This window comes from Camellia sinensis, chromosome 9 (genome assembly GCF_055761805.1).
Source record: "Camellia sinensis isolate YWXY chromosome 9, ASM5576180v1, whole genome shotgun sequence".
Classification (NCBI taxonomy): domain Eukaryota; kingdom Viridiplantae; phylum Streptophyta; class Magnoliopsida; order Ericales; family Theaceae; genus Camellia; species Camellia sinensis.
The window spans coordinates 184584272-184605162 of NC_138969.1; the positions used below are offsets into that span (position 1 = coordinate 184584272).

The 20891-nt window shown below is 39.4% G+C and overlaps 1 protein-coding gene across 1 annotated transcript; it reads left to right on the forward strand.

Annotated features, from left to right (window-relative positions):
* Positions 1-18755: 18755 nt before the first annotated feature.
* On the forward strand, positions 18756-20666 carry LOC145799983 (uncharacterized). The gene is made up of 5 exons (XM_082889632.1): positions 18756-19246; positions 19571-19709; positions 19798-20091; positions 20189-20269; positions 20523-20666. Exons 1-5 carry the CDS (start codon positions 18756-18758, stop codon positions 20664-20666), a joined length of 1149 nt encoding a protein of 382 aa, XP_082745758.1.
* Positions 20667-20891: the final 225 nt, after the last annotated feature.

Here is a 20891-nt window from a genome sequence, read left to right on the forward strand (position 1 = left end):
ATGCACTACTATTCTTGACATAACCAACGAAAATGCAATCAATGATCTTAGGACCTATCTTAGTCTTTTTAGGACTAGGAATAGCCACTTTAGCCAAACACCCCTACACTTTTAAGTATTTGTAGGATGGTATTCTTTCATGGCACATTTCATGAGGTGTTTGATTCACTTTCTTTCAGGGTACTTTATTAAGTATATAATTAGCAGAAAGTATTGCTTCCCTCCACAAGTTCTGAGGTAATCCAGAACTTATTAACATAGCATTCATCATTTATTTTAAAGTCTTATTTTTCCTTTCAGCAATTCCATTTTGCTGAGGTGAGTAAGGAGCGGTGGTTTGATGAATTATTCCATGTTCTTTACAAAACTCACCAAAAGGTGATTCATATTCACCACCTCTATCACTTCTTAGTTTTTTGATTTTTTTACCAAGTTGATTTTCAACTTTATTCTTATATTGAATGAAAGTTTCCAAAGCTTCATCCTTGGTTCTAATTAAATAAACATAACTATATCTAGTATAGTCATCTATAAAAGTGATAAAATATTTTTTTTTCCCACCTTTAGTTTGAATTGATTTAAAATCACAAATGTCACTATGAATTAATTCAAGTGGATCCGTACTTCTTTCAATTGAATGAAAAGGAGTTTTGGATAATTTTGCCTTAACGCAAATTTCACATTTATGATTTGAATCAATGTCATATTTAGGTAAACATTCCATATTAATTAATCTACGCAAAGATCCATAATTAACATGTCCTAGTCTACCATGCCATAAAGTTGAAGACTCAAGCAAGTAAGAAGAAGATGTATTTTTATTAATAACTGAGGGTACAATGGTCATTACATTCATCTTGAAAAGGCCATCCGACATACATCCCATTCTTAGTAAGTACAAATTTATCACTCTCAAACACTAGCCTAACCCATTCTTACTCAACAAAGATCCAGAAACAAAATTCTTGCGAATGTCCGGTACATGCAACACATTGTTGATAGTGAGTTCCTTTCCAGATGTCATCTTCAGAACAATCTTCCCTTGTCCTTCAACTTTGGAAGTTGAAGAGTTGCCCATAAAAAGTTGTTCACCATTGTCCACTATAGAATAAGATGTGAACATCTTTTTGTCGGCACAGATATGGCGAGTAGCACCAGTGTCCACCCACCATTCTTTAGGATTTCCAACAAGATTTTCCATGAAAACAACTGCAGAAAGATTGATGTCATCTACACTATTGGAAATATTATCCATTTCGGTCATATAGGCTTGAGCAGGCTTCTTGTTTGTTCTTCTTTTGTTTTTGCCTTTGCTATAACAATCGTTGGCTTGATGTCCCTCTTTGTCACAGATGTAACACTTGCCATTAAACTTTTACTTTTTAACTTCCCCTCCTTTAGAGCCTTGTGATGAACTTTCTCTAGAAAACTTACGTTTCTTTGCTTTTAGAGCATGTTCCACCACATTTGCCTTAGACTCCATAGGATGTTTACCAGCCTGCTTTTCAGAATTGCGGTTATCCTCCTCAATTTTCAAACGCACAATTAATTCTTCCAAATACATTTCTTTGTGCTTGTGTTTGAGGTAGTTCTTAAATTCCTTCCAGCCTTATGGTAATTTGTCAATTAAGGCTGCAACTTGGAAGGATTCACTGAGAGACATGCCTTCTGCGTGAATGTCATGCAGAATGAGTTGGAGATCTTGAACTTGGCTGATCACAGTCTTAGAATCAACTATCACAAAATTCAGGAATTTGCCAACCACAAATTTCTTTGAGCCGGCATTTTCCGTTTTGTATTTTTTTCTCCAAAGACTCCCAAAGTTCCTTAGCTGTCTTGATAGGACTGTAGACGTTGTATAATGTGTTGTCAAGTCTGTTGAAGATGTAGTTCGGCAAAGGAAATCAACATGTTTCCAGGCATCGACCGCATTAACCACTTGCCGGTCGGTTTCATCCTCTTTCAAAATAGGAGCATCCTGACGGAGGAAATGAGCCAGGTTCAGAGTTGTAAGATAGAACAACATTTTCTGTTGCCATCTTTTAAAATCAGTTCTTGAGAACTTCTCTGGCTTCTCACCGTGATTTACTGCTACTGTCAAAACAGGAGAGGGGGTTGGCGCAATTGCAGCCACCACACTAGTACTTGTTTGAGCATTTGTTTCAGTAGCCATGAATTCTAAATTATAAAACAAAATTATAATTAGAATTTATACTACACAGAAAATTAATCCAAATTCACAGAATTAAATTCTGTAAAAATAAAAGAAATAAGAATGTAAATTTTATTTTTCAATTAATTTGGAAATAAAATAAAATCTTATTTAACCAAATTAATTTCACACAGAAAATTAAATTTCTGTAACACTTCAATAATTAAAATACAGAAACATAATTTTAATTAATGAACACTCAGAAAATAATTTCTAAAAACCAAAATTAATTTCTGACAAAATTCCACAAATAAATATTCTGAATTGTTAATGACACCAGTATATTACTCCTAGTTGTTAAAGAAAATAGATAGTATATTATTACTATCTGTCATATAGCATATAACCACTATTTGTTTTTCCAACCAAAATATTAATTTGTAAAATCACAGAAAATAATTTCTATAAGAATAAGAAAGAGAAAAGGGAACAAACAAAAAATTATGTGAACAGAATAATTCGAATCTGTCTTAAGATTGTTAAAACAATTTTCTGTGTAAATAAAATAAATTGAAACTAAATCAAACAAAATAAAATAAATGACTTACATAATTTATTTTATTGAACCGAATGGAAAAATAAAAGACCAAGTCGAGTGTGTGACACTCTGTCCTTAAGATAGATTTGCCCCGCTTCGGTGCTTACGGACTAATGGCGTTTATCTCCCAAGATACAATGATCTTCACAAATTTGTAGTAGCACTCCAAACAAATTTGTCCGGCGAACTAGAACCTAGTGTTCTATACTCTCTTTAATTTTTTTCTAAAACTAGAATGAAGAATGTATGCAATTGTGCAGAAAATAGAACAGCAAAAAATGGATTTTCAGACTGTTTTTGGATGCCCCAACACTGTTGGAAATGTAGGTATTTATAGGCAAAAAAGTCATGTCCGAACAGGTTCAATTTTGAACCGAACAGGTGCAAAATTTGAAGGAACAGATGCAGTCTAAAATTTAACAGATCTGCTAGACAGATTGAACTATTTGAATTGTGCAGTTTGTACCTGTGTAATTGTAGCAGTTTATGGTAGTTTAAAATCTGTCAAAAACAGTTTAAATCTGTTTGAAAATAAATCTGTTGAGAATCAAATGAACAGGTATGAAACTGTCTGAATAGATATCATACAAAATTTAAACAGATCTGCAACCAAACTGTCCAAATTTTGAATCTGTTTGGACAGTTATGAATCTGTCCGGATTTGAACAGAATAATAAATTGTTTGGATTGAAAATCTGTTGTGGAATTTGGTTCAGAAAAGAGGCACAAAATGTGCGCGTGTGTGGTGGTTTAGGCTAAGGTTCACTTTGTCCATAACTCCTCCCTTCTACAAATTTGGGATGCCCCTTGGGGCCCAACCCAAGTGTTGTAGTCTAGAGCTTATATACATACACAAGCTCTCTTAAAGTTTCAATGTGGGACAACCTATTTCAAAGGAACCCACATTTACTTCTTTAACTATTCATTCCACGAACCCGAAAACGATGTCAATTTCCCATTCACTCATAAATGGTTTTGACAAACCGTCTTCATCGTGTGACTTGCCATACGGCAAGGAACACGTCACTTTTTCGGACCTTCTCCAAAAGACGTTTGAGGCCCACTCAATTTTGGGCTCAAAGTTGGCCCAAAATAAGCCTAATAAAACCAATTTTCCAACAGAGAATAATTGTGTCAACCATTCTCAGTCTTGGGTTTTCTTTGATAAACTTGCAACAAATTCGTAGTCCATCCCTCCACAACCAAACTTCATATTACACTCTTAACAATCACACTCTTATTTTTGCTCGGTTGACTACTAAAAAAATTGGAATGATAAGGCATTGGGATTGCTATTTCGTTAGTTTCTTTTCCAGATTTGGCTTTGGTGATGTAGAATGGACTTTGACATATGAGTGTAATTTGGAGAACAATTTATTGACTATGGGTTTGGTTAATTTTTTTTAATATTGTATTTGGCACCTTTTTTGGTGAAGAAATAAAAATCTCTCACAACTTCATGTTTATTATCTCTGTAACACACATAAATTGCTGTAGTATTTTGTTTATTATTATGAGGTTAATTGGTTCATATTAATTTGACTTGCAATATCGTTCTTACATGGATCTTTCCCTGATTACTGGTTAATTATACCCACACACAGGGCATGTATCTTTCCTTGGTGTGATGTCTTCCTTTATAACTTTAGTCATGTTATGTTTCACTAGGATTGTGTTATGCATGGATTTTTTAATGGTGAAGTCTGAGCAGATTCTCTTTCATGTCTTTTATTATTTTCCTTGGCCAATATTTATTTCCATTTTTCCTTTCCTATCCTTGGTGTATGTTTTTATATGTTTGGGTGACTCTTAATTAAGTTTTAGTCTGGTCCAAAAAACAAAACCATTGTACTTAATCGCATAGCTGGGGTATATTTTTCATAAAATAAATATGATGGGTTTTGATTTCATTGAAGTGGGTTTCATTAAGAATTTCATCAAATAACCTATGTTTTTACTTAATGTATATTACGTTTGTAAATATATTGTAGCTAGCAGCATGGTTCCTGGGATGAATATGGGTCGGCGTAAGAAAACAGCAACTGGCAACATATCATCAGCCTTAGCAACATTTGCACATGACATTGCCACCCCGATGACTTTATCTGATGAGGCGCAACAGCTGGATGACACACAAATAGTTGTGGAAGAGACACTGGCTCATGGTGTAGGTAAGACCATTCTACTTAATTATTGTCAATTATACGTTTGGGATATTATTTGCAATTTTCATGTGTGACTTGCTGCCCTTTCTTCACCAGGAAAAACTAGGTCAACTCGTGTGCGTTGAGAAATTATATGTTTATGTTAATCGCTTGTTGAATACACTCACTGGAGGGAATGCCACCCCAGCAACAAATTACTTGGGACTGCAAATTAGGCGGTTGTTCCCTCTCAAGGGAGTGAAGTCATGGAACAAAATTGATTAGAGTATCAAAGATGCTGTTGTACAAGCTGTGCTAGTAACTATTAACCTTGAACTAAAAGTCTTCATTATGTAAATTTGCAATTGTTGCAATTAATTTATGTAATACTTCACATATTTATGCTTGCAAGACAAATTTGAAAATTGGTGAGGATTTTCATACTGATGAAAAAGCACAAGAGATTGTTGATAGAAAGGCATATCTCTTGTACAAAGGTTGGAGGTACAACCTAAAGCGACATTTCGAAAAACTTGAAAAAGAGGAGTTTGCTTGGACGATTGGAAACATATGATTGATGTGGCTTGGAAAGATGATCTCATTTGGTAACAAACAAATATAAACCACTCTGGTGCTTTAAAATTGTATTATACAATGATATGTAATAATTCTTGAATAATTCGTTTTTTTTTAAAGAAACAATCAACAGCTGGTAGGGATGGCAATTTAAACCTAGCTGTAGACCGCCCGGAACTCCGCTCTGCGCGCGAGGGCGCGAATTGCGGTTCTAGCTACTACAGTTCGGACTCCTGTCACGGTTCTGAATCTAATCTCACAAAGTTCAATGTAAGATTGATAAATCACCAAAGAGTCCAAATCCGACAAATCGTTTTGGAAAATCGATTTTAATCAAGAAGTGCCAAACATGGACTGCTTTGCCAGATTATAGAGTCGCAACTTAAATATTTTATTTTGGGAAAATTTAGGAAACCTTGACTCGTGCCTAAGGCCACGTGTCCGTCATCACCAAAGTTGCCTTGGCTCGGTAACTTGAGTATAAGAGGGGAAGGTCCTGAAATGAGCACCCCCGCTCGCCTGATCAAAGATCGGCCTCTACTAACTTGATATGTTGTTTTGAAAACACATGTGTTCTGGTTCCTGTTTATTAGCTAACTTTACTATGTGATGCGCACAACATACAAGTATAGACTCAATCACTGAAATTGGAACAAAACATCTCATGTTTGTTTCTCGAAAATGGTTTGAAGGTGCTACTCGCAAGTAGGCTAAGTCGCCGATTTTGCCACCCTCAAGTGGGCTTAAGAAAACATGATTTTGCCACTTCGCAAAGTGGGCTTAAAACACACATTTTGATGAATTGTTCCAATTCAAGCAATGAAGCCTTCATCCACAGACATTCATGCAGTTAAACACTTAAGCAGTTAGCCTCATGGCAAGCATGCTAATCATGGCAGTCACTTACACACATGCAAGGATACTAAAATATAAACACTCACAGTGTACTCCGAGCCAAAAAAGAAGCTAGTTAGTAATTAATGCATGATCCTAGCTATGTCAAGAATGTCTAATGTAACACATGCAAAATGCAACTAAGATAGGCTCGACTATTCTAAGATGTCATATGAAATGCAACAATTGATACATGTATTCAAATTGGAATTGAAATACAATGCAGTTTGTATGATGCGCCGAGCCCGGTGCATGCAAGACAGATGAATGGATGCACGCATGCAAGCATAAGTATGCTAATTGAAATATGCCCTAAAACTAACCATTAAAAGTTGGTAAATAAAAGGGAGAAAGAAATGGGGGTTGGAAGACATGCATCACACACACGCACGCTTATTACAATAGTTGTGCCCTCTCGACGGAGGGTTCGAATAATAAGCTAACTAGCTATGCTAAGCTAATTAAACTAATTATTACATCACAAAACTAATTAACTAACAAGTTAACTAATTATTACAAAACGAATTGAATAGTTAAGCGCATTAACTAATTAAGTACAAAACCAAAACATTAGTTAGCTAAGTAAAGAAGCTAAATAAAGCAGTAAAAGAGGTCCTCAGGGCGAGAAGTGCATGCATGCTCGGTCGCCTTGTTCGGAAATCCATCGCGATGCCCCAACTTGCCTCTGTTTGCATTTGTTCTCAGAACACTGCACAAAGCTCCAGATAGCTTCTACTCTACCATGGGAACCTCCAGGAGCATTGCCGACCACTTGGTGGTGTTGCCAACCACTTGCCTTTGCTACAAACCAGAAAACGTGGTCGGCCAGCCACTTTTACTGGTCTGCTGACCAACTTTTGCTGCCAAACTCCAATTTGCTGCAACAGAGAACAAGAAGGAGCATGGCAATGTATCTGCTAGATATATGTGCACAACCACTCTCCCTATCATTTCTCAATCTCAAGGGGGTGTAGTTCTCGACTCTCGGGCCACCAACCGAGCATCGTAATGCACGATGGCCGAGAAGTCAAGATTGCACAATTCAATGTAAATGAATGCACAAATAACACATAAAGCCTTAACCTCTATCATACATGGTCAAGAGGGTCGGTGACCGACAATTGAGGCACGTTTCATCACTTCAAGTATGAAACGTCTCTCGTTTCGCGTGTTTGGACTAACACCCTATCCAAACACAATGCAATGCATGCACATGGAAATACAATGCCATGCAACATGAGCATGGCAAGTATAATGTAAACAACATGAGCATACAACCACATAATGCAATGCAACAACAATAGGCATGCATACACAATGCAATGCAACAACAATAAGCATGCATACACAACGCAATGCAACAAGATACTCAATGGACTTAAATCGAATATGGACAGACCTCAATTATGCCCAAAACAGTGGCCATAATGCGATGAAATGATGGCATGAAAGGCAAAATGGTGATGTTCATGCAATGGCCTATCAATTAAGCACAAGGGCACAACTCTCAAAAGTGCTCAAGGAATGACAAATGTAAGCGTGTAGCCACACTATAAGCATTGAAATTAGGTATGAAATGATGCCAAATCACTCAAACAAAGCAAGCATAGCATGCTAGGGTCCTTAAGCATTAAAGCTAGTGAAGGGGACTACACAAGAGGCATGCAATACATGTCACAAATGGATGAACCAGCCATGGTCAGAGCTCAAATAGGTCCAAACAAAGACCAAAACATGCTAGGATGGGAGCTCGAAAGTCTAGGCGTGCATGCATACAAGCTAGGCCACAAACAAGGCAACAATGCACAACCCTTAAAGGCACTCAAAGAGTGAAAGAAGTGGGAGCATGGCAATACTATATGCTCTGAAATAACATGGTAAATGATGCCAAATCATGTATATGTCACAAATGAAGCATGCTAGGAGGCTTAAAGCTTGAAACTAGCATAGGCACTTGCACTATAGCTATGCAATGCATGAACCCTATGGCGAAGGCAACCCAAAATAGTCCTAGAGCATGTCAAAATGATTTTAAAACATGTATGGACTAGAGCCAAAACAAGCTAGCATGAAGGCATGAAGGCATGAAGCATGGAGTATGCAAGGCTAAAAGGGAGGATTACACTACACCTACCAAAAACCAAGCATGAGATGGCTTCACCAACAAAAATCAAAGTTATATCATGGCAAAACAACCCAAAAAACACACTGAAATGATAGCTCGCAAGCTTAGGCATGAAGGCATACACAATGGCTCATGTTTAAGGCATAAAGCACAAACTCTCCAATGCATTGAAAGAGTGACATATGCGAGTGTATGACCACACTACATGCACTGAAATCACATATGAAATGATACCAAATCATGAAAATTGTCCAAGCAATGCATGCTAGTGGCTTGGAAACTCAAAGCTAGTGAGCTAGATTGAACCATGGCTATACAAAGCAATGCATACATGACCAAAACAACATAAATCAGAGCTAGAGCACGCTAAAACATGACCAAAATCTTGCTAAAGTTAAGCCAAAAGCATGCTAGAATGATGGTCCAAAGCATGATACACATTAGGCTAGTGAATGAAAATGCACTACAAGTGCAAGGAGCATGCAAGGGGCTATCAAACCAACCAAAAAAAGAGTTATGGCATGCTAAAAAAACACCAAAAACAAGCTGAGATGGTGCCAAAACATGCTAGAAAGACATGCAACTTCATAAGGCATACAAGGCTAGTTTGTAAGAATTACACTATAAGTGATTAAAGCATACAAGGGATGACCAAACCAAACCAAAATAGTGGTATGCCATACTAAAATAAGGCCAAAAATAGGCTGAGTACAAGCCACCACAAGCTTAACAAACATGCTCAAACATGAGGCATACAACACAAGTAACCAAGATACAAGGAGAGGGGATGACCCTCTCCTATTTAAGACCTCAAAACACAAGTTTTACCACTGAAAATCCACTGGATTTTAGTGGTTAAAAGGCCAAGAGAAAGTGATCTCAAGGGCCTAAAGTGATGGTGCAAAATAAAGCCAAACAAGGCATGCAAGGGAGTAGATCACCATCAACACTAAAAATCAGAACTTTTTGTAGTAGAAAGTTAGGCCTAAAAAAACATGCAAATAGGGCCAAAAGCTTAATAAAAAACGAGGGTTTAAGAGATTAGGAGCTCACCCTTGTAGAACAACTTCAAAGCTGCAACTCCAGCAGCTTTTCTGAGCTCAAACCAATCTAAAAAAACTAAAACCATGTGACATCCCTGTTCTGTATTATGCTAATTGGTCCTTAAGTTGTTTATGGTTATGTGTTTAGCCTGGTTTTGTATGCCATTATGTGAAAATATGTGATTTTGAATTTCTATCTGTTCACCGTAGGAATATCTGTTTGATTTTACCGCTTCGGGAATTAAATTGAAGGCCTTATTGGCCACAGAACCCGAAATCGATTACGCCATTGTGGTTGGCATAATTTTTAGAGCCTACAGTGAAATTTAATTAGAAATTGATTCGGGTCAGATTAAGTTGATTAAATTGATAATTTAGTGCCCAATTGTTTATTATTATTATTTTGGAATAGTGAGGTTTGATGTAAAAGGGCACTACACCCTCAATTCCTTCCCTTATGTGGCTTTGGCTGATTAAACTCTCTAGAGAGAGTGAGAGACCCGGAATTGAGAGAGAAAGGGGGAAATCATCTGAGTTTGCTCTTGAAGCTTTGGAGTCTTGAAGGCTAGCTCAAGAATTAACCATATATTGTGAGGATCAAGCTCCTAGGTGAGTGATTCTTGGATTATAATTGTAATTTTGTGCATGTCCAAGCTATCTTGATGATCAAGAACAAGATTGTAATGAAGTTGAGTTGTGTTGTTGAATTGAAGCTTAATATGTGCATGCATGTAAGAAATACTTCGAAATTTGCATGTTTGAGCACAAATGTGTATAACCCATGTGAAATATTAAAGGAAACTCATGTCTTGGTCACCATTTGTGTTATCTAAGTTGAGAATATGGCTAATCCATCACATGCATGTACAAATTGAGAAGATATGAGCTTTGAATGCATGAAATGGTTACATTGGTAATGAGTTGGTGGAAAATGAGCCATGCATGTAAATAAATTATGAAATTGAGCTTCAATATGTTGTAATTCTATGTTTGTACCATGTTAATACATGATTATGTGAAGTTTGGGCCGAAATCATGCATTTAGAGCCTTTGAATGTCGAGATGAAGCTTAAGAACTCAATCTGGAAAACCCAGATTTTTGATGTCCGCTCGAGCGGGTTGAGTGACGCTCGAGCGAAGAAATCGAGCTCCCAGTATTTTCTGCAGACATGGTTCCCGCTCGAGCGGGGAAGTTGACGCTCGAGCGAGGAGCTATGTAGACAGGCAGTACGCTCGAGCGGCCGAGTTCACGCTCAAGCTGGAATTGAAGGCAACCAGTACTTTTGCAGACCTAAGGGTCCGCTCGAGCGGGAAGGTCCACGCTCGAGCGGGGACCCTATTTTCTGAAATCATGTTTTTGCATTTTGTGTTCTGTTTTCCGTTCTCTTTCACTTGCAAGCACTCTTAGGCATATGTTAAGCATTGTAAATGAGTTAATGAGATAATAATAAAGCCTAAAGAGGAATATGTGAATTACAGAACGGATTGAACTGTTAATGACCCTTTTGTGTTCATGAAACGTGTAGGGTCAAGCTCCAGGGCAAATCCACAAGCCGATCACTGTGAGTAATATCGATATTTGAATGCTTGTAAATGTCCAATTGTTTACTCCCTTTGAAGCTTTATGAATTGCTAACTGGGATTGTGGGATTGTGGACGTAAGTCTGATATGAACGCATAAATGGACCCAAGGTCGTTTCGATAAGCATAAATGGGCCAAAGGCCGTTTTGAAATGAATGAGTGGGCCAAAGGCCGTTTTGAAATGAATGAGTGAGCCAAAGGCCGTTTGAAAACCAAAGGCCGGTTTGAAATGAATGAGTGGGCCAAAGGCCGTTTGAAATGAATGAGTGGGCCAAAGGCCGTTTTGAAATGAATGAGTGGGCCAAAGGCCGCTTTGAAATGAATGAGTGGACCGAAGGTCGTTTGACATATATGAATGGACCTAAGGTCGTTTCGACGTGAACGAATGGACCGAAGGTCATTTCGATATGAATAAATGGACCGAAGGTCGTTTTGATAGATATAAATGGACCTAAGGTCGTTTTGACATGAATGAGTGGGCCGAAGGCCGTTTTGACACGAATGTATGGGCCGAAGGCCGTTTTGACGTAAACGAATGGGCCGAAGGCCATTTTGACATAAATGAACGGGCCGAAGGCCGTTTTGACATAAATGAATGGGCCGAAGGCCGTTTTGACATGAATGGAAATTTAAATGGGTCAAGGGCCAGAATGTTTAGAACTACAGTCACTTGGTTTGAATTTTGTATAGTTATATATCTGTTAAATGGAAATATGAATTGGGCCTAAGGCTGTTTGGAACATGTTGAACTACATCGTTATGTAACTTCTGTATTTGATTTGATATTATTCACTGGGCTTTCGCTCACGCTCATTCATGTGTTTGTAGGTGAGCCAAGAGAAGTCCAGACCCAGCCTCAGAGAAGTCTGTATGGAACCACTAAGGTTTTGAGAGAGTCAGCCCTTGTGTCTCACGCATGAGACCTGCCTTCGCCTTTTTGTTGTGTATTTGCATTTTGTCAGGTTGGCGAAGTTTTGTATATGTCTGCTTATAGTTTTTATGGGTTGACTTAGTTTTGGATGATCCTGTCTGTACAGAACCTATATCACTATGTTTCTGTTGTGAGTTATTAACGTACATATGTATGGTTTGTTTTGATGTGCCATGTAAGCACAGCTCTATGGACAAAGTTTTAAATTGCTTCCGTTTGGCCCCCATTAACTCTGTTAAAATACGCTTGGTTTGGTTTGAGGCTGTAGGTAATCTTAGGATTACTGGCCGGTTACGTCCTTAACCCATGGGGGCGGGTTCGGGTCGTGACAAACCAACTGCTAGGTGCCTCAGCAACAAAAGGATGGTGTTTCACTATGTGTTTGTGTGCAAAAGTGTGAAAGAAAGGCACTTTCAAGCACAAAGAAAAGACAAAGAGAGAAATATAGAGATAGGAGTGTATCTATATCTCAATGCGATTTTTCTGAACTCGGAGAAGGGAGAGAGGGTCTCCCTTATATAGAAAAACAAGCAACAAGCTTGTTGAGGAAGCTAAGAGCTCCAAGCCATCCCTCCATACACGTGTATGGATGATGGTTTCTGTGCTCACCAGCTGTTACAGCTGTTACGGCCAGCTACTTACATTGGCCGGCCAGCTAGTAAAAGTGGTCTCCCAGAAAGAAAAGTGGTCCGCCAGGGGGAGAGATGGTCTACACTAGGAAAACAAGGTAGTGGCATGGTGGGAGACCACTTTATCCAGCTGCAAACCACTTGTAGACCACCAAGAAAACTAGCTGGCGGGGAAGCAAAGTGGTTTTCAGGGAGAAAAACTGGTCTCCAACCCTTATTCCACCCTCCAAGCAAGGAAAACAAGGTTTGTGCCAAAAACAAACCAAAAAGGATGCAAGACAAGAGTCCGGGGGTCAAGGCGCGCAGCCGGAAGCCTCGAAAACAAGTCTAGGGGCACCAAAAGTGGTCCAAGAGGGAAAAGTGGTCTCCAAGACCTCAGTGTCCCTCTAGGCAAAGGCAAGAAGGCATGGTTCGAAAACCAAGCCAAGAGGAGAACGTTAAGCCGTCCCGAGACAAGGCGTGCGGCCAAAGGCTTCGGAAACCGAAAACTAGTCTCCAAGAGGGAAAAGTGGTCTACGACCACAAAAAAAGTGGTCTACACACCTCTCTCTCCCTCTAAGGAAGGGAAAACAAGGTTCGGTTCAAAACCAAATTGAAAGGGAAGCAAGACAAGGCGCTCGACCAAAGGCTCCGGAAACCAGAAACTAGCCTACCGTAGGGAAAAGTGGTCTACGACCACAAAAAGTGGTCTATGGACCTCTCTCTCCCTCCAGGCAAGGTCAACAAGGCTTGGTCCACAAACCGAGCCAAAACACAAAGAGTTCAGAGGCCCAGAGGCAAGGCACTCAATCGAAAACCCCGAAAACTCGAAACGAGCACAAACATGCACAATCATCGAGCACTCAATCGATGACGTCTGAGTCTTAAGGTCGGTCAAAAATGGGGTGTCTACACCGACCCGACGGGGACTCGACTTCCCGACCTCGATTTGAGCAATTTTTTCCCGAAAAATATCCCCAACGGGGTGGGAATGGTATTCAAAAACTAATCCCCGATCAGTTTTAGACTGGGGACGGGGATAAGTGTCCCAACCCTGTACCCGGCCCGATTCCATTTATCCGATGTGAAATTACTATTATACCCCAATATATATATATATATATATATATAAACCAAACCCTAAGCTAAAACACAACCACCTCTCACATCACACCGCCTTTCATCCATACCTCTCGGTTTTTCTCTCTCTCTCTCTGTCTCTCTCTCTCTCTGTCTCTCTCTCTCTTTTCACAGAAACCCCTCATCGGCAGCTCCTCTCTCTCTTTGCAAAACCCCCTCGTCGGCGGCTCCTCTCCCTTCGTCGGCGGCAATCTCCCTCCTTCTCTTCCTCAGTTCGACTGCCGATCGAGAACCCCTTCCTCTCGATCATGTCGTTCAATGGAGGTGTGCTTTGCGCTGTGGTTTTGGGTATGTCTGTTGGGTATTACTTTTTTAGAACTTGGGTTGATGAGGAAGATGATGAATAGGGTATGTCTCCAAATAGGGTATGTCTGTTGGGTATGCCTCCAAATAGGGTGCTTGTTCTTGACATCTCTCTCTCTGAATGCTTTAGATTTTTTATTTTTTATTTTTTATTTTTTACATTTGAGCTCAGATCTGTTCAATCTGTTGAATATATATTTTAAATCTGGGTGTGTTGTTATTGTTGTTGATGATGATCATGATCATGATGATGAACAGATATGATTTGGTGGTGTTGTTCGATCTATTGTTCTTGTTGGATATTTATATTGTTTTTTTTTTTGACTGGGGAGTTTTCAAGGTCGGGGAAACCCGATCCCCGTTGGGGGCGGGGGCAGGGGCGGGGACGGTGATAGGCTCCTGGTCGGGGATCGGGGCCGGAGACGGGGAGTGCGATCCCCGGCCCCGCTACGCCCCGCCCTGCCCCGCCCCGTTGCCATTCTTAATAACTGGAAAAGCAAATAGGAGTATGCTACCATACAATCATTCAAGTGGATTTCGGTCATTTCCAATAGCGTGGTGAGAAATTATTCATTTGAAAAATATTTGTTATCACTTATGTAACCAAAAGTCATGGTTACTACTTTGACGAATTAATTTTATTATTTCAAATTAACAGGTAGATGAGAATGGAGAGTTGGATTTTTCAGAATTTTATTTGAAATCACACAAGTCGAAGAAGACAAACGAATGGATTCATCCCAAATGTGGTGAGCTACATGTAAGTATTGAACTCTTTTTTAAATTGTATTTAATATTAATTAGTATCTAGTTGCACAAATTGCATGTTATTCTTTGTGCTTTTGTTAAATAGTTTAATTTTTTTTTTTTTTTTTTGCAATGATATGATGAGATGGTGAATCTACAAGTGACAACCACGGAAGCGGGGAGGCCATTGACATGAGGAGATTTCACAGCAAGTGCTTGGCCAGAGAAGGAATTTCTTGCATGGATTTGGTATTGGCACACGTTCCTTTTCACTATATGATAGTGCGACATGAGCTCATGACAAACATATAGAGGCAATGAGAGCTGAGATGGAGGTTCTTCGTGAGGAATGCCAAAGAGATCACGAAGAGTTAATGAAGGAGAAAGAATAGTGCTAGAGAGATTGTCAAGAGATGAGGAGGGAGAGAGAGAAGCTGATGAAAGAAGTAGAAGAAGGAAAAAAAAAAAAAACAAGGGATGAGATGATGAAACAAGTAAAAGAAGGAAAAAAAAGAAGCAAGGGAGGTGCAACAAGAACAAGTTAATCATCTGAACAATGTGGTTTTACGACACACATCTCTGTTGTCGAGTTGAGATGGTCATCATCCTATTTTGTAAGAAGAACTTTATGCATATGATACTAAAAGTGCTACACAAATACTTCACATATTGACATTATTATTTTGGAGCACTTGGAATTGTTTTTATATTATACAAATAAAAGGAGAAAAGCAAGAACACATTAATTCATTACCTATTTAATTAATTATGTAAAAAAAAAAAAGGAGGAGCGGAGAGAATATTTAATGATGCATATTTCCCATGTTATCACAACAATGGAATTTCCTTAAATGATAAACTTAAAAAAAAAAAAACCCACATAGGACCTATGGAAAAACACCTTAATTAGCACGCCTTGGATCAGTGACAACATACGAAATGTAATTCGCATGTGTAGGTTGGGAGTTAAAGCCAAAAACGCCTCAAACTTAACCGAAAAAGGGCGTTAAAGTGGCAAAACTGCGAAATAGCCCCTGAACTGCCCTATGGATGTCACAACCAGCTTCTCCATGACAAATAGGATTTGTGACAATAGACGAAATGTAATTTGCACTTGTAGGTTAGGAGTTAGAGAAAAAAACACCTCAAACTTGATCGAAAAGGGGGTTAAGTAGGCGAAACTGCGAAACAGCCCCTGAACCACCGTATAGATGTCACGGCCAGCTTCGCCATGACAAATAGGACTTGTGACAATAGATGGAATGTAATTCGCATATGTAGGTTGGGAGTTAGAGCAAAAAACGCCTTAAACTTAGTCTAAAAAAGGCGTTCCGAGGGAAAAAAATTCAAAATAGCCCCTGAACCACCGTGTGGCGATCACGGACAGCTTCCTTATGACAAATAGGACCAGTGACAATAGATGGAATGTAATTCGCATGTAGGTTGGGAGTTAGAGCAAAAAAAGCCTCAAACTTAACCGAAAAAGGGCGTTAAGGTGGCGAAACTGCGAAACAACCCCTCAACCGCCGTATTGATGTCACGGCCAGCTTCTCCATGACAAATAGGACATGTGACAATAGATAGAATATAATTTGCACTCGTAGGTTGGGAGTTAGAGCCAAAAATGCCTCAAACTTAATAAAAAATGGACGTTAAATGGGCAAAACTGGAAAAATATTACTAAGTAAAGTGAGACATAGAACGATGAAGGGGCAGTGGTGGTTGGATTCCGGTAGTGAGGTATTGGAATGGAGGTGGATCAAAACGCAATGAATCAAGCCATGGACTCTTTACGATTTTCGTGGACAACCTACCTCAATCAATGGATGTTAGATCCTTGTTCAAATTCTTCGCAAAGTTTGGTATCGTGAAGGATGCCAATATACCTTTCAAAAGAAAGGTAGTGACAAACTCAAGATTTGGGTTTGTGAGGTTCGATTGCTCTGTAGTAGCTGATATTGCTATTAAAAAAGCTAATGGGCTGTTGGTGGATAATAGAGAGCTAGAAGTTAAAAAAGCTACTCATGAAAGGGGTTCACCGGTGGAATAGAGTAAAAGGAGATCGCAACCCATGAGTAGATTTTTAGGCACAGGCAACATCAGGGGCCAATCGTCATATGCCGGGCAAAAATCCTATGCAGAGGTACTAAAAGGAAACATGCCTGTGGTAGCTAGAAGTGTAAACACAACCATAAAAGTTGACGAAGTTGGACATGGATGGCTTTATGAGAGTGCAATAATCAGACTCAAGAATGAATATTCCTTGCATGACATTAGGAAAGTTTTGAAGGAGAAAGGGCTGGGTCAGGTGTTAGTCAGAAAGGGGGGTGGGCGTGAGGTAATCTTAACCTTCAGTTCCTAGGAGGAGCTGAAATCTAAAATCTGCAATATCAAAGAATGGTTCAAGGAATATAGCCAGTCGGTAGGGGAATGGAAGCCGGATTTCCACTATGAACAAGAGAGGTGTTTGTGGTTGAGGTGCTATGGTATACCATTAAATTTTTGGAACAGAAACACTTTCAACAACATCGGAAACATATGGGGTATTGTCCTCAGTTTGGATGGTAATAATACTAATCAAAAGTCTTTCTCATATGCCAAAATCAGATTGGCTACGCCATATATGGAGCCTATTAACAAAACTATAGTCCTAGAGTGCAAGGGTCAATTCTACCCCATCTTTGTGTGTGAAGATCATATAGCAGACATCAATATCTTGAAGCATAATGGTATTGAAGTTTGCATCTGCATTAAAAGGTACAGCAGTAAAGAGAGAGAAAATATCTATAAGGAGAATAGTAGAAGGAAGAAAGAAGATGATGAGGTGGCAGCACATTGTGGTAAGCCTATAGCTGAGCTGGCATGCGTAAATATGCTAGATGAGGAAATGGCAGCACAGAGCGGTAAGCATACAGCTGAGCTGGCATGTGTCAATATGGGAGCATTGAGGAAGGAGCCTTCAGCTTGTCACAGTAGAGAAATGGCAAGCACAGTAGTTGAGGAGACACAGAGGGATGAAGGCTGCTATAGAGAGGAAGGAGCATGTGTAGAGGTAATGATGCTAGAGAAGTCAGAGCACAGGCCAAAAAGTAATGATGGCAATCAGAGGTGTGTAGAGCAAGTTTCTACACCTGGTTTCAACAATAGATTGAACGAATCTAAAGAGGGTACTCAGATTGGCATTAACCTTGTCACAATCAATTTGCAATAGCTTAATTCTTGGTTCTTCACTCTGGCCCAATGAGCAGCCCAATGAACGTTGTGATTTCAGGCCTGGTAACAATGGGATCTTGGCCTCTCATAAGGATTTTCCTGGGCCTTGAATTAATGATGGCCCAAATGAATATGAGGAAAAAAAAGGCCCAGTTCGAAGGGTACTCCAAGTTTTCTAGACTCTATGGCCACAAAGCTGTTCACAAATCCATCTCCAAATTTGTAATATACAGACCAGCAGCTGCTGGAATTGCACAATCAGATTTGTTTGAGGCGGAATCAAGCCAAAATTACCTTCTTCATGAAGCCACAACCAGTATCCAATTAGGGAAAACTCTTGGTATCAATTTTAATAGGCAAGAAGATGCTGCATTAGCCAAGATTATTGAATTAGAGTTAAAAGATAAGGAGAGAGTTAACAAAGATGGAAAGACAAAATAGTAAGTTGCTGTGGAAGGGGGATTCTGAGTGTTTCATTTGTTTCATCATGAAGCTATTATCTTGGAATATTAGGAGGTTAGGAAAGTCTGTGAAGAAAAGTAGAATTAAGAAGCTATTAAAGGACAGATCTATTGATATTGCTTTCTTTCAAGAAACCAAGAAAGCTGTGGTATCAGATATTGTGGTTAGAGGGCTTTAGGGGAGCAAGAAAATGGAGTATATGTTTGTGGATCCAGAAGGCACTGCTGGTGGACTCCTATGCATTTGGGATCCAAGTGTTTCTGCACTATGAGGTATATTTTGCTCTCAGGTCTACTGTATAACTCCTTTGATTGTGTTTTGGTAAATGTCTATGCTCCAAATGATGCTAACAACAGGTTCAGACTGTGGGAAAACCTGTCAAATCTCAAGGTTTCCTTCACAAAACCTTGGTGCTTGGGAGGAGACTTCAACGAAATCAGACATATGGGTGAGAAAGTGGGCTGTTCTAGAAGAGATAAGGGAATGAATGATTTTAATGAGTTTATTAGAACATGTGTGTTCAATGATCTACCTCTTTTGGGAAGGAAATATACTTGGTGTAATGCCCAGGAATCAGAGAAGTGGAACCGAATCGATAGAGTGTTGCTCAGTCCTGAATGGTTGACTAACTTCAAATTGAAGCTTTGGGGGTTGCCCAGGTCGGTTTCAGATCACTGCCCATTGTTGATGATGGAGGATGAAAGAGATTGGGGCCCAAGGCCTTTCAGGTTCATTAATGCTTGGACCTTGCACCCCTCTTTCTCTAAGTTCTTTGCTAATTTCTAGAACAACATCACTATTTAGGGCTGGGCTGGGTACATAATTTTGCAAAAACTGAAACTTCTAAAGTTAGAGCTAAAAAAATGGAATAATGAGGTGTTTGGTAATATCAACACAAAGCTTAAGGAATCAAAAGAAGAATTGCATGCAATTGACATAGTTGCTGAGGCTAGACCATTACTTGATACAGAAAAAGAAAGAAGAAGAGTGATCAGATGTGAAGTGTGGAAGATTTATAGAATGGTGGATTGGTTATGGTTACAAAAATCTAGATTAAATTGGACTTTGAATGGTGATAAAAACATGAGGTTTTTCCATGTCTCTGTTAGCACTAGACAGAGTAGAAACCTTATCAACTCTATTTCAGTTAGTGGGGTAGCTTATGAGGATCCTAACAGGATTAAACTGGAGGTGTTGCTCCATTTCAAGGGTCATTTTGTTGAATCTTGGGCAAAACAGGCGTGTTTTTTTTTTTTTTTTTTTTTTTTTTTGAGGGGAGTTCAAATCGATTGAGCCAGGTCTTATTTCTCAGCATCTTGTATCAGAATTCAAGGAGAATGAGGTTATGGCAGCTATAAAGGAATGCAATAACAACAAAGCACCAGGACCTGATGGGTTTAACCTGTTGTGTTATCAGAAATATTGGAAGATCATGAAGCAGGTTATCATGCAATTCTTTAAAGATTTTCACACCCATAGCAAGCTCACTTATGGCAACAATAGTTCTTTCATTACTCTCATCCACAAGCTGGAGAATCCTAATGGTCTAATTGACTATAGACCTATTAGTCTTGTGAGCTCTCTATACAAAATTTTGGCTAAAGTTCTAACTTGTAGACTGAAGCTAGTGCTGCCCTTAATTATCGGTGAAACTCAGACTGCTTTTCTAGGAGGGAGAAATATCTGTATTGGTTAATGGGTGTGCTGTGCATGTGGCTCTTGGTGTTTGGGAGCATGGCCACTGTTTGGAGGTTTGCTTCTTGCTTTTTGAAATGTTGGCTTATTTGATTGAAGTTTAAGGCTGCAGGGTGTGTGCTAGTTTCTATTGGGGGGCCAACCCCCAATTTACACAAATGGCTGTTCTATCTGGGTGATGATCTATTGGGAATAAACTGCCTTCTGATATACATCAATAAGCTGCCTTCTGTTGGGAATAAGCTGCCATCTGGGTGTTGATCTGTGGCTGATCTGCACTATGCTAATTTGGTGGGCCTGCTGCTGCAGGATGATTGGAGTGCAGGATTGAAGCTGATGTTTAGGAGAGCAGGATTGAGGCTAGTGTTTGCTGGTTGGTTCCTAGTCTCCTGTATGGTTTTGGAGATCTGTTTGCTGTATAAGTTTGATTGGTGGCTGCAAATAGGTGTCTGAGTGGAAAGCTGGTCTGCTCATAAAAGGCCTTAGAAAGCAAGTGTAGACGTCCCCGAACGCCCCGGGAGGATGGGTCCCGTTCTGTTCATTTGGGGTCACTACAGCTCAGGACTCTCAAATTGTCACGGTTCTTAATCTGAACCAAAGAGTCCAAATCCAGCAAATCGTTTTTCAGAAAACAGATTTTTTTAGAAAAGAAGTGCCAAACATGGACTGTTTTGCCAG

Coding starts and splice junctions, on each gene's coding strand:
- LOC145799983 (XM_082889632.1), top strand. CDS start 18,756: ATGCATTTGGGATCCAAGTGTTTCTGCACTATGAGGTATATTTTGCTC. Junction 19,247..19,570: donor TGGGGCCCAAGGCCTTTCAG/GTTCATTAATGC, acceptor ACAAAAATCTAG/ATTAAATTGGACTTTGAATG. Junction 20,270..20,522: donor AGCATGGCCACTGTTTGGAG/GTTTGCTTCTTG, acceptor CTGCTGCTGCAG/GATGATTGGAGTGCAGGATT.